Source organism: Erythrolamprus reginae, chromosome 1 (genome assembly GCF_031021105.1).
Source record: "Erythrolamprus reginae isolate rEryReg1 chromosome 1, rEryReg1.hap1, whole genome shotgun sequence".
Taxonomy (NCBI): domain Eukaryota; kingdom Metazoa; phylum Chordata; class Lepidosauria; order Squamata; family Dipsadidae; genus Erythrolamprus; species Erythrolamprus reginae.
The window spans coordinates 320,630,603-320,644,598 of NC_091950.1; the positions used below are offsets into that span (position 1 = coordinate 320,630,603).

Consider the following 13,996-nt stretch of genomic DNA (forward strand, 5'->3'; position numbering starts at 1 on the left):
CTGCTTGGCTCAAAGGATTGTGTTGCTGAGCTCCTACTGGAGCCTTTTATGTAAACCGCAGCATGTCAAGTAGGATGAAAAACTGACAGCCTGCAAAGTGAGAAAGCACCTGCTGTGCACTATCCCGGTGATCACAGCGTCTTCCAGCCTTTGTAAATGGAATTCATCCCTTTCCGAAGAACAGGTTTCAGCACGAGAAGGAAATCGCATAATATAGAGAAGCAAACATTCTAGGGCAGTGATGGCGAACCTTTTCACCATTGCATGCCAAAAGGGGGGGTAGTATGGGGTGGTAGCGCATGTGCGTGCCCATATCCATAATGTTGCCGCATTGAATCCCATTGGGATTGGGTGGCATAGAAGTCTAAATGAATAAATAACTGCAATGCCCCCCATATGCCCTGCCCCCCCACGCATGCGCACGTGACCCCCCCCATGATACTACCATGAATGCGCAGATGATCCCCATGCTCCCTTGTCGCACCACCGCTACCCACACACATACACTGTTGTCCGTTTTTGAGCCTGGCAAATCTCCCTCCAGGCTGGTGCATCTTATACCCTGGTGCCAGATTCTCCTTCGGTGCACTCTCAGCTCCTGCGGCAGCGCTGCGTGTTATCGGCAGCTGGTGAGGTGAGGGGGCGGGATGGTTCTTCTTCAGAATCCCGACTGCAAGAGGGAGGCTGCCCCCTCTGCTTGCCCGCCAATGAAAGTAAGCAGCTTTGCCCCTTTTTTTGCTTTTCAGACCAGCTCCAAGCAAGATGTGCACAAGCTTCAGCAGCTCTTGCACTGCCACCTACATCTCTTGCTTTGAGCTGGTCTGGAAAGGAAAAAAAATGCAGCCAAATTAGGTGGGACTCTCCCCAAGCAGGTGCCTCCCACAGAGAACCACTGCATAGCCCCACGTCGGAAGGATGGAAGGCTGACTCAACCTTGACTCAGCTGTATAAAGGGCAGGAATCTTGTTTCACTTGCCTGTGCCTACAGATCTCTAACTCTGAAGAACCTCCAGCTGAGAAAATCATTCATGTTGGGAAATGTCAAATGAACTGGGAGGTAGGGGGAAAGGATTAAACTGCCCTTTTTCATATACTGTTGTTCCAATTGTTATTTAAAACTTAAGCAAACTTCATCTGTACCGGTCACATATTTATTTTATTTTTATTTATTTGTTTTGTCAAGTACGTATTGGTAGTGTACAAACATATAACAATACCTCATCTTACGAACTTAATTGGTTCCGGGAGGAGGTTCGTAAGGTGAAACGTTTGTAAGATGAAACAATGTTTTCCATAGGAAACAATATAAAATCAATTAATGCAAACAAACAAAAATAGCAAAAGCAGCACTCCGCTGGGTGCCACTGCCCGGCTGTCACCTTTTGAAACAGCCAGGTGCTTCTCAGCATTCTCCCGAATGCCGAACCCGGAAATTCAGCAAAAGTTCGGGTTTGGCATTCGGGAGAACGCCGAGAAGTCCCGCCGTCCGGCTGTCACCTTGCCAAAAGAGCCGTGGAGCTGTTGACCGGTCGGGAGGCTCAAATGGAGGTGGGGAATCCCAATAGGGAATTCCCTGGGCGGAGCTTTGACGTCATGGAGAAGTCTTTCCTGGAGTCCACGTTTCGTATGATGAGGGGTTCATATCACGAGGTACTACTGTATTTATATACATGATACTAGTAAGAGAGAAACATTAGGACAGGGGACGGAAGGCACGCTGGTGCACTTATGCATGCCACTTACTGACCTCTTAGGAATCGGGAAAGAGTATTCCTCAGAATTTTGTTTCTCTATATATACAACAAAGATAAATAATAAACCATGGGTATCCCAGGGGGCAAGGAGGAAGCAGATGCTGATTTCTTTCAAAGATCTACTTCTTTTCTAAACTTTACATTTTGTTTCAGCTAAAATACGTCACCCTTGCATCCTGCCCTCAAAATTAGCTGGCGAATACCATTTTAAGGATTTCCACCGAAACCCACTGGTGAATTTTCCAAATCTACCCTTAATTAAATCAACACAAGCTTATCAGCAAGAAAAGAAAACCCAGTTCACCTTTGCGCACCCAATTTCCAAAAACCGTCTCAAGCTGCCAACAGCTATGGATCTCAAGAAGAAAGGTAGAAGTTTGCCAGTTGGTGTCTGCCGAAGTTGGGAAGTTTTAGAAAGAGCGCCAAATATGCCGATGTGGCCAAGATCCCATTCTCTCGGAGACCTTCATGGAAATATTGGCACTGGTAGTATAAAATCAGTGGATACTTTACCTCTGGATTCATCAAAAAAATCAACTGAGTCTGAAGGCAGTGGGCAGATAATAAAGCTGTTGGCGGCTAATCAAAGAAAAGAGGTTGTTGACGCCCTTAAGGGGAAGAGAAAGGAATTTGTCAGCTTGTCAGCAACCATGCCTTCTGCAAGATTATTTCCTCAGCGTTTGCCCGAGAACTGTGATGCTCGGACATCTTCCTTGTCCTATGGTATGACCTGGACTCCTTTTGAAAGTTGTAAAAAAAGCACCCATGGTTTTGGAAGAGCTAATACTTCTATCTCCAAAGAAGATGTGGAAACTGATCAGAAGGTCATGAGTGAAGCAAAAACGCTACCCAAAGCGTCTTCACAGCCACCGCCAGTCCCAGCGAAAAAAAACAGAGAACGCATTTCTAATGGACACTGTCATCTCCCTTCAACTCTTTCTTGCTCAGATGTTCCGTCTTTGCCAGCAAAAAAAGCTACCCTACAGGGTTCCTCCAGTGCCCATGAACTGACTGCGTGCAGAACATTTCCTGATCAGGAACCCAAAAGTCCTTCCAGCATAAGGCCTCCTTGGTTGTCCGACCTTCCAGAAACAGCTAGTGTCCAGCAACACGTGTTAAAGCTCGATCCTTCTTCAGTAAGGAAGATAGCCTGTAATAGAGGACTGGATCTTGAAATGTTGATAGAAAATAAGCTGCAGTCTGAAGATATTGATCTTACAGAGGAGCCCTATTCTGATAAGGTGCCAGAAAATGCTACATTTTACTAACATTCATTCTTTGGGGCATTAATTCTTTTCATTCTAATTCTAATTCTTTAGAATGTCTTGAATCGTACCTCAAATACATCCGTATATTTTAATAATCATAAGTAGATATACAGTGGTACCTCTACTTACGAACCTAATTCGTTCCAGGACCAGGTTCTTAAGTAGAAAAGTTTATAAGAAGAAGCAAATTTTTCCCATAGGAATCAATGTAAAAGCAAATAATGCGTGTGATTGGGGAAAGCACAGGAAGGGTGGAGGCCCAGTTTCCTCCCAGGAGATTCCTAGAGAGGCCCCACGGAGGCTTCTCCCTGCCTTTTCCGGTTACAGTTTCGGAGGCTCGGGTTTGTAAGTGGAAAATTGTTCTTGAGAAGAGGCAAAAAAATCTTAAATAGTTCGTACATAGAGGCGTTCTTAGGAAGAGGTACCACTGTACTCTGTTCTAGTCATGAGTATAGTAAGCTATTTGGTAGCTCTATATACTATGCTGCGACAATGTTGCCAACACATGTCTGCCCAACATGTGGCAGAACAGTTTGTGCCTGAATAGGCCTTATCAGCTATCTGCGGACACATCGCGTACAGTCCACAACCCATTAGACTTCAAGGTCCTCTTCGAGCACAATGGATGAACCTCATCTATACTAAACAATTTTCACTATCCTGCTAAAAAGTTTTCATTTTGAATATTAGTAATTATCAATGTGGGAATTACTGTATGTCAAAAATGTAACAGAAGTTGCAAAATCCAAACTCTTCTGTAGTTTCCATGTAGTGAATACCATCTGTATGGAAGCACATAATGGCTTACTATTTATATATAAATATACTGCTCAAATAAATAAAGGGAACACTCAAATAACACATCCTAGATGTGAAAGAATGCAATATTCTCATTGAATACTTTGTTCTGTACAAAGTTGAGTGTGCTCACAACAAAATGAAATTGATTGTCAATCAGTGTTGCTTCCTAAGTGGACAGTTTGATTTCACAGAAGTTTGATTTCCTTGGAGTTATATTGTGTCGTTTAAGTGTTCCCTTTATTTTTTTGAGCAGTATATATAAATTTATCAAAGCAACAGATGATATTCACTTTTATATTGCTTGGAACAGGCTCAATGAAGGAAAATTAGAAACATCTCTTTTTTGGTGTCTTCAAATCAGCTTTGACCCCTAATTACTGCCAGGACAAATTCCTGCTGTTTCCTCTTGCTTGCTTCTTAAGGCTGAGAGACAATGATTGTCTCAAAATCACTCACCTGGCTCAGTACATACTATGGTGGGACTAGCACTCTCCCAGTTTATAATTTGATGCCTTAACTACTACACCAAACTGGCTTTGCAGGGACATCTTAGATTTATTTATTTATTTATTTATTTATTTATTAAATTTGTATGCCGCCCCTCTCCGCAGACTCAGGGTGGCTCACAACAGCAACAGTAAACAATATATAATACAAATTCAATAATTAGAAAGCTAAAAACCCATAATTTAAAAAAACATGCACACAACATACCATACATAAACAGTATAGGCCTGGGGAAGATATTTCAGTTCCCCCATGCCTGACGGCAGAGGTGGGTTTTAAGGAGTTTGCGGAAGGCAAGGAGGGTGGGGGCAGTTCTAATCTCAGGGGGGAACTGGTTCCAGAGGGTTGGGGCCACCACAGAGAAGGCTCTTCCCCTGGGACCCGCCAAATGACATTGTTTAGTCGACGGGACCCGGAGAAGGCCAACTCTGTGGGACCTAATCGGTTTTAATGGTAAAGTTAAGATCCATCGGTTTTAATGGTAAAGTTAAGTGCATACTGAAGTCTGCTTTTTTAAAAGTCTGCTTGTTTTGATTTTGTTTGTCGAGCCCCTTTACACCAATGTTTTCCTCAAGACCAGCATCCCACAATATTATGCCTTTCAAATGTTTTGAATTTAACACCCGTATCACCAGTAGGAATGGAAATTATGAGAAATGCACTTCGAGAGCAATAGATTAAGGCAGTGATTTTAAATGCTTCTTAAGGAATACCCCAAAGGTGCTTTTCAAAAAGCAACTGTATTTTCTTGGGGGTTTTTTCTTTGAAAACATTTTGCTTTACATCCAAGAAGCTGAAAAACCAAGAAAGTCCAACTGTCTTTTGAAATGCATATTTGGAACAACCATGACCTGGATGATTGAGAATCTCCACAAACTTTCTTAAGAAATAGATTTACTACCCGGTAATTTACAGAAAACCCTTGTACAATTACTGGGGGGTGGAAATAAAATCTTAACTGTAGATGTGCAAATATATGGGAAAGATAGTTACCAAGTTAAACTGCTTATAATTTTTAAGGAACCATTACTTAATACCTGAAGGGACACTTTCGTTAACTAGAATTTTGCTTAATTCATTATAACTTGAATTTTCATCTGGGCAATTCATCTGCAGCATGGCCGTTGCGGGATTCCTGAACCCTTGGTGCAAAGGTATGCTGAAGACTTAGATCACCCTGAAAAGGATGTTGCAACAAACCTGGACCAAGTACGACTGAAGCAGCTGAGAAAGCAGCACCGCATGGCGGTAAGCCAGCATTGAATCTCATTAAATCATTTTTTATACCCCTCGGTGTGACTGTGTTGTTCCTCGACAAAATATGTATCACATTGTGTCCGAATGGCCATCAAGAGCCTAATGTCTTAATTTTTTTCAATATAGACCACCCTGTCCTTGAATGGCTGGTAGACTGGATATTAACATTTGAACTACTATAAGTCCATGTATTTACCATATGCTAAATAAAATAAGCATCAAATCCCCTGTAGCAAGTTCAAGGGCCTGTGATAAAAGCAAAGAAAAACTAAGTCTTTTTGATATTTTTGCCACTTTGAATTGCAGGTTGGGAAAACCTTGAACAGTCGAATATTAAAAGATGAAAGCTTATCTTTTCATTTTTTTAAAAACGCCCCCCAAACAAAATTACCGTATATACTCGAGCATAAGTTGCTCCGACTATAAGTCGAGGGCCCTACTTTTGCCACAAAAATTGGGGTAAATTTATTGACCCGTGTATAAGTCAAGGATGGAAAATGCAGCGGCTACTGGTAACTTATTAAAATGGAAACCAATAAAATTACATCAATTGAGGCATCAGTAGAGTAAATGTTTTAGAATATTTATTTCAAAGAAAACCAGTAAACTAGCTCTGTAAGTTTAAAAGAGGGTAAACAGGTATATGTACCCCAAGGCAGTATAGGCAAAAAAATTGCAAGTAATGTACTTACCTCAAGCCCCCACTGCTCCTGCTGGTTTGGGTTAGGGTTACGATATTTGGCCTCTCCTTGCCTCAAAGAGATACAATTTCCCTCTCTATTTACTATTACTGAACATCCAAAATATACTATTTAATTCTATGTATATATGCCATATGTATACATACATATTACACACAGGCACACAAAAATATATCGTACATTGTTTACTATATAAACTGTATATGTACGGTATATTTACAGAGAGAGAGAGAGAGGGAGGGAGCTCTTGTAAAATTACCGGTATACTGTATACGGTACATTCAACCTCACTTACTGTAATAGGAAAAACAAACCCAGAGTCCACTTTCTGCCACACATTTAACCATAACTAGAACATTACACATATGGTACCTTCAGATGTACCAGTACTTCCCTAGCTTGCACATCATTGTTAGAGCTAGGAAATGCCATGGATTGAGTAAAATGTGGTGATTCTCACTGAACAACGCTTTTGTTTAACAACCACAATTTTGGGCTCAATTGTGGTCATAGGTCTTTCTTTCTTTCTGTCTGTCTGTCTGTCTCTCTCTCCTTCCTTTCTTCCTTCTTCCCCCCCTTTCTTTTTCTGTCTGCCTATCTTCTTTCCTTTTCTTTCCTTCTTCAGTCCCTTCCCTCCCTCCCTTTCCTTTTTTGTCTTTTTTCCTTCCTACCATCTTTCTTTGTCTCTCTTCCTTTCTACCATCTTTTTTTCTTTCTTTCTGTCTTCCTTCTTTCCTAACTCCTTCCTTCCTTCCCTCTCTCCCTCCCTCTTTCCTTGCCACCCAACTCCAACAGGACTCTGGGTGGCTCACAACAATCACAACAACTAAAAAGCAATATAAAATGTAACAACAATACAACAGCATATAGCATAAAATGCATAAATAACCCTTAAAATGCCTTGACACTGGCAATGAGTAAAACGCCAACTGTATAAGACAGGGACTTTAAGACAGAGGAGGGGGGCACCCCTGCTCAGGTGCAGAGCACAAAGCAGGGCTAAGTCTCCAAATGAAAGATGTAGAGAACTACCGTAATTTTCCTGGAAGGCTTGAGCACCGGTGCTTTTCATTCTAGAAAAACAACTCAGTCTGGCATCCCCCTCCCCCCTCCTCACCACGGAAATACCCATTGACAGGACGCCTGCCGGTGTCTCTTTCGGCTGCATCCACAGTTTACATCACGCTCCCTTTAGCCTTCTGGGAGCCGTAGTGTCTCTTTGGGCAGAGCGGCTGAGCCCGCCTCCTCGAAAAGACTACAACTCCCAAGAGGCACCGGGAGGGAAGTGTGGGCGAAGGGAGCGGGCGCCCGCGGAGTTGGTCGTGGGAATAGAATGAAAAGGCAGTCAAGTCGGCAAAATAAAGGCGAGTGAGTGAGGGAAGGGAATATCGGGAGGGAATAGCTCACTGCTTTTCCACCCAGCCAGCCCCTTCCCACTGAGACGAGGGGGGTCATGCAGTCTGGCAAACGTTTTTCACCTGGCAGGAGCCTTGGTGCGGGGCAGGCAGAAAGTGAAGTCCCGGCAAATGGATAGCTGGCTAGGACCACACGCTCCCATCCGCCCCTTGCTCTGGCCATTTCAGAGGACAACCTCCCTCCATCGGCCACTCCGGTAATTTTCTATTGGAAAAATCCATTGCTGTAATCCCAAACGGTCATTTTTTTAAAAAGCTGAGAAGCTGGGATTGCAGCAAGGAATCCCAGGGCGGGCGGGGGAGGTGCCTCCATGGATATAATCACCTTCTTTTGGTGATTGCTGCCTGCTTGGAACCCCCATCACCGTCAGGTCGTGATTTCCTTTCCTACAACGAAAAGAGGCGGCACCTTCCTGAAGCGCTCGGTTAAGCGGCTGGAGGAAGGCGGGGCAATTGCCACCTCTTTCGAGCTGAAGGAAAGGCAGACCACCACCTTTCCCTCAGCCGCTTCCTGGAGACCGCTAAGGATAGCGCTCTGGGAGAGGGGGCAACTGCCCGGTTAAGAAAGAAGAATCCACCCCCTAGCCAAACGGCTTTTTTCCTGTTTAGCGCAGCGTTCGAGTGGTTGGCAGGTTCCTTTGCTTGCACGCAAGAGCCAACCACTCGAACGCCGCGCTAAACAAGAAAAAAGCCATTTCGCTATCCTTAGCAGTCTCCAGGAAGTGGCTGAGGGAAAGACAGCCGTCTTTCAGCTTGAAAGAAGCGGCAACTGCCCGGTTAAGAAGGGAGAATCCACCCCCTAGCCAAACGGCTTTTTTCCTGTTTAGCGCTCGAACGCTGCGCTAAACAGGAAAAAAGCCGTTTGGCTAGGGGGTGGATTCTCCCTTCTTAACTGGGCAGTTGCTGCTTCTTTCTGTTTAGCACAGCGTTCGAGCGCTAAACAGCAAAAAAAGCTGTTTGGCTAGGGGGTGGATACTCCCTTCTTAACCGGGCAGCTGCCCCCTCTCCCAGAGCGCTATCCTTAGCGGTCTCCAGGAAGCGGGTTAGGGAAAGACAGCCGTCTTTCGGCTTGAAAGAAGCGGCAACTGCCTGGTTAAGAAGGGAGAATCCACCCCCTAGCCAAACGGCTTTTTTGCTGTTTAGCGCAGCGTTCAAGCGCTAAACAGGAAAAAAGCTGTTTGGCTAGGGGGTGGATTCTCCCTTCTTAACCAGGCAGTTGCCGCTTCTTTCAAGCTGAAAGACGGCTGTCTTTCCCTAAGCCGCTTGCGCCCTCTTGTGGTGACCTGTCAGTCACCCGAGTATAAGTCGAGGTCGGGTTTTTCAGCCCATTTTTGGGGCTAAAAAACTCGACTTATACTCGAGTATATACGGTAGCCTATTTTGGGGGGGGGTGTTGGCAGTGGTGACAACCTTCAACCTTTGCAGTACTAATGCAGCACAGAAATTATTATTATTATTATTATTTATTTGTTTGTTTGTTTATTAGATTTGTATGCCGCCCCTCTCTGTAGACTCGGGGCGACTCACAACAGTGATAAAAATAATACATAATGACAAATCTAATAATTAGAGTCTAAAATAACAGAATCACATTTAGAAAGTCTAAAAGCAAGAAACTCCAATATATAAAAAGCATACATACAGTCATATCATGCACAAAACTACACAGGCAGGGGAGATGTCTCAGTTCCCCCACGCTTGACGACAGAGGTGGGTTTTAAGGAGGGAGCTGATTCCAGAGGGTCGGAGCCGCCACAGAGAAGGCTCTTCCCCTGGGTCCTGCCAGACGACATTGTTTAGTCGAAGGGACCCAGAGAAGACCAACTCTAACCAGCCGCTGGGATTTGTGCGGCAGAAGGCGTTCTCGCAGATATCCTGGTCCGGAGCCATGTTCCCAATGTATCACTAACATCCTTTCCTTTAAACACTTCTCAAAGTTTTTTCTCTTATTTAACTTTGCTGCTTCTGCAGGAACTGCTAGAAACTGATGGCAAGAAGCAGATAACTATGTAGTGTGAAATCCCCCTAAGAGCCGTGGTAGCGCAGTGGTAAGAATGCACTAGCACAGGCTAATTCTGCTGACTGCCAGCAGTTCGATTCTCATTGGCTCAAGATTGACTCAGCCTTCCATCCTTCTAAGAACAGTAAAATGAGGACCCATATTGTTAGGGGCAGTATATTGACTCTGTAAACTGCTTAGATGGGGCTGCAAAGCACTGTGGAATAGTATATAAGTCTAAGTGCTATTGCTACTATAAGTTTACAAGAATATGGATGCATTGTTTAGTTTAAGGAACGCATTACGGAAGCCACTGCAAAGAACTCTGAAAAAAGAAGTATTTAAAGAATAATTAATTTAATGTTCCCACTATACCATTTCGCCCACAGGAAGAACTGACATATATTCTCACATTCTCTCATATGAAGATAATATGTATTTAGATTTAATTCAATAATCACAGCAGCTTCTTTCTACATGGAACAGATTGATGTTGCTTTTTCTTCAAAATGGAGAAAAGGCCAGACAACAGCTTAAATTGTTTTTTTCTTTTGCTACAGATTCCAAGTGGTGGCCTCACTGAAATTTGCCGAAAACCTGTATCACCTGGAAATATCTCTTCTATAACTGATTGGCTAGTTTCTGTTGGTCTCCCAATGTACTCAGTCTCTCTCAGAGCTGCAGGAATCAATGACTTAAGTAAAGTGCCTTCTCTGTCACAAACGTCACTTCATGAGGCTGGCATCACTGAAGAGAGGCATATAAGCAAGCTTTTAGCAGCAGCGAGACTTCTGAACCCAAAGACAATTTAATCCATTCTGGAATTATAGTATTTTTTTCTGTTGGAAAACTTATCATTTCTTTTAAAAGCAATTTCATCATTAATTGCCCCAGGAAACCTTTTGGGAACAGGCTTAATCTGGTCCTGGAGAAGGCTGGAGTTTTATCCCTCTTCATATAAAACTGTACTATCAGCTGTCCACCACAGGAAAGTGTTTTTCCTCAAAGAAAAGGCACAAGCAATAGTTTTCATTTGCTATGGACTCTTAGCCTTGCTTTTGGACACTACAAAAAAGTTCTATATCCTTGAAAAGTCAACAACAAACATCTTCAGTTTTTGGGGAAACGGGGTAGCAAATTGTAGATCTCTAGATACTTTGGTTGGATTCAAAGGCTAAAGCACAGCTAACCATTAAGGATTTCTAATTCAAATTTATATATCCTACTGAGGTAAAATATAATCACAACAAATGTATTAAAGATTAGTTTTGCTTCTAATAGAGGTTCTTTCCATGTCCTTTCTATTTCAGCAATTTATATAAAAATATATTAATAAAGCTTTACCTTTCCAATATAGTTTCCTAGAAGGTCAGAGTTGAGGAACACATAGCTTTTGAATTTCCCCATAAACAGAAGATGAGGCATGGACCAACAGGTGAGGTCCACAGATTTCCATCTGACAGTAGCTAGGCCAGAGTTCTGAATTTTATACCTTTCAGCTGATCTTCATTGCAACTTACCCATTTTTTAAAGTTCCTTTCTATAGAATAAAAGGTTTTTTTAAAGTTCTATTTAGCAGTCAGTTTTAATTTGCCTTAAAATGCTTTCGAGCAGTTTACTTACCAGCCTTCAGATTTACAAGATCTTTCATTGTTGCAGTTTTGATTTACCAATAGCTTATTTTAAAGATTTCCTATATCTCACAACATCTCCTTATGTAAAGTTGCTGTTTTTGAAATTGCAGACTTTAGTTCTCAGGCTAACAAGATGTTTATAGCTGTTAATGTTTGCTGGCATTACTAAAAGGCTGAAAGATATTTTGCCTTTGGTATGTACATAGATATATATAAATATGATAAAATGCTTTTCCATGTTAATTGCAATTTTGTGTATTTGTGATGCATTGTCATTCGGTTTGCTGCAGCTTTGACTTGGTATCCTGACCCTATCAATGGCACATGGGTTCTGCCCCAAAGAAAAACTAACTGGCTGAATAAGCAAAATATCACTCCTCATCCAGAGAGTCAGAAAAATAATTCTATTTCAGTGAGATTTGGGGGCGAGGGGGAAATCTCAAGCTATAATTCCTGTAAGAATAGCTAAATATGTCTATTATTAGATATTGAAATGATTTACTACAATGGGTTGCTGAAGCAAACTGGTTTTGTTTTTTTTTCTTTGTGGTACCATGTTTTTGTTTACTAAAACTATTAAACTATACAATGTAAAATCTCTTCCTTGTTTCTGTGAATATAGATAAACTTTATTTTTGTATGTGGTGGGGCATATTATATACCAAATAAGCTTGACACTTCGATTGTCCAGTAGTATCTATTAACTACTAATTAGCTATAATAATTAAGGCTTTTCAGGTAAGTGATGCCCCAATAATTTGAAGATGTCATGGACTCAGCCTGATTTCAGATAGTTTCTCATCACCTCTTTGTGCCTCCCATTGCATTACCTCTAAATAAGAAATCATTTTACAACTTCAAAAAATGCAATATTTAGCTAAGAACATTTCTGCAAAGCATGATTCTGCCTTTCCAAGAACTCTTTTGCACCAGGTATCTTTCTCCTCTTACTGTCTTTAAGTTATCAGGTATTTGAGGAATTTTACTATTTTAAAAAAAATCCTTACCATTCCAATCTTCACTCATTTTATTAGTTTATTGTGACAAGCACAAAAATGATTAAAGATTTCTACTCACTAAAGGAATGTGGTGAACATTTCTTCTCATGTACAAATTTATTAGTTTTTAATTAAATTAACGGATGACTATATATGCAGAGATGTGCTCCGTGTGTAGATTGTGTGGTTATAAACTTGTAAGATTAGCTGGAATTCTCATTTATTATTTATCTGGAATTCTCATTTATTATTATACTGTTGAAGTAGATTTAAAAAAATAATTACCACAAATGGTTTAGTGGAAGCTGGAAGGCAGCCACAATAATATGTCAGGGTATAAACAATGCCACTAAGGTTTCACATTTACAGAATTACAGAATGACAAAAAAAAATATCAGTATTTTATATATCTCAAGAAGTACACTCATTAGGAAGGATACCGATTGTTAAACTAAGATCAGAAATACACAAATTCAATGCTGGTTCTGTTGATATTGCTGTATACTTTTTAAAAATAATTTTAACGTGTTGTTTATTCTTTTGGTTCACATACAATCCTTATGCATAGAAAATACATATTATTTATAGTACGTATAACAACTAACACAACTGCTGACCATTTCCCAAGCATTCATATTGATTCTGAAAAAGTATTAAATCATTTAGTATTTCAGTGTTGCAGAGAAAGTCTAGGTGATATAGAAAAACCCCTTAGGTTGGAAGCTGTTTAACATTAAGCAAGACTCTTGTATTGATCTTCCACGGACAGGTAGGACCATTTTAATATAATGGAGGATGTTTTTTAACCAGCAGTTAATCAAAGAGGCAGCAAGACATGCTTCATGGTCCTCCTGAGAATTGTTCTAATTATAAGTTTGCCTTTGGGTGCAAGTGGTAATGCTGTAAATAAAGATATCAGAGCACAACTCCTCATTAATCTTATTTATGCAAACTGTAGTGCAGCAATAAAGGTCAGTTCACCAAGTCATAGCTGTACATGTGTATTGTTTCATTTTTAAGCCACATATTTTGTCCATACTAAAACTCTAAATGCGATTTATTTGGGAATTTTAAAAAAAAAGCAAGTTATGTAACAACTAACAAAAGTTGCACTTTCTGTATATTTAAATAACTTATTTTTCTCCCATTTACTGTTCTTAAATAATGTAAGTAGATGTAATATACCAGCATCAATATGTTCTTGCAATTTGCTTCCATAGCAGAAAGTTGTGTAGAGAGAAAAAAGGGGGGTGTCTTATAAATGTGTAAAGATTACCGTTGTATTTTACATCCAGAAAAGAAGCAACAAAATGACTTCTCTCTGTGTATGAAAACAATTCTACAATTATGTACTATTGTTCAAAGGAAAATAAAATTCATGTTGATATATTATCTTTTTAACGTTCTTTTACACAACTGCAATAAAAATGCAAACAATAAGGCCAAAGAAAGAGAGTAGAATTTTGCTGAAGTGTTAAGTTTCAAAGAGCTTTTAGATGTTGGAAGTGTCTTCCTTAGCAAGCTGGCATGTAGGTCTCACAGCTGCCACAATAGTTGAGCTGTCAGATTCATTGGTATATTTCACTTATCATTTGGGAAAGAGCATTCTGGAGATAGATGTGGAGCTATCATTCCTAACCCCGTTCATTCCTGGATATTCTC

At 40.9% G+C, this 13,996-nt stretch overlaps 1 protein-coding gene across 2 annotated transcripts in view; it reads left to right on the forward strand.

The window, feature by feature from the left end:
• Positions 1-13,724, forward strand: part of SASH1 (SAM and SH3 domain containing 1) — a 171,718-nt gene extending 157,994 nt beyond the window's left edge. For both annotated transcript variants that reach the window (XM_070733679.1, XM_070733680.1), the window contains 3 exons: positions 1,908-2,995; positions 5,447-5,578; positions 10,263-13,724. In XM_070733679.1, coding sequence (XP_070589780.1) covers positions 1,908-2,995; positions 5,447-5,578; positions 10,263-10,514 — 1,472 coding nt within the window. In that variant the 3' untranslated portion in view covers positions 10,515-13,724. The remainder of the gene's footprint in view (positions 1-1,907; positions 2,996-5,446; positions 5,579-10,262) is intronic.
• The last annotated feature ends 272 nt before the right edge of the window (positions 13,725-13,996 follow it).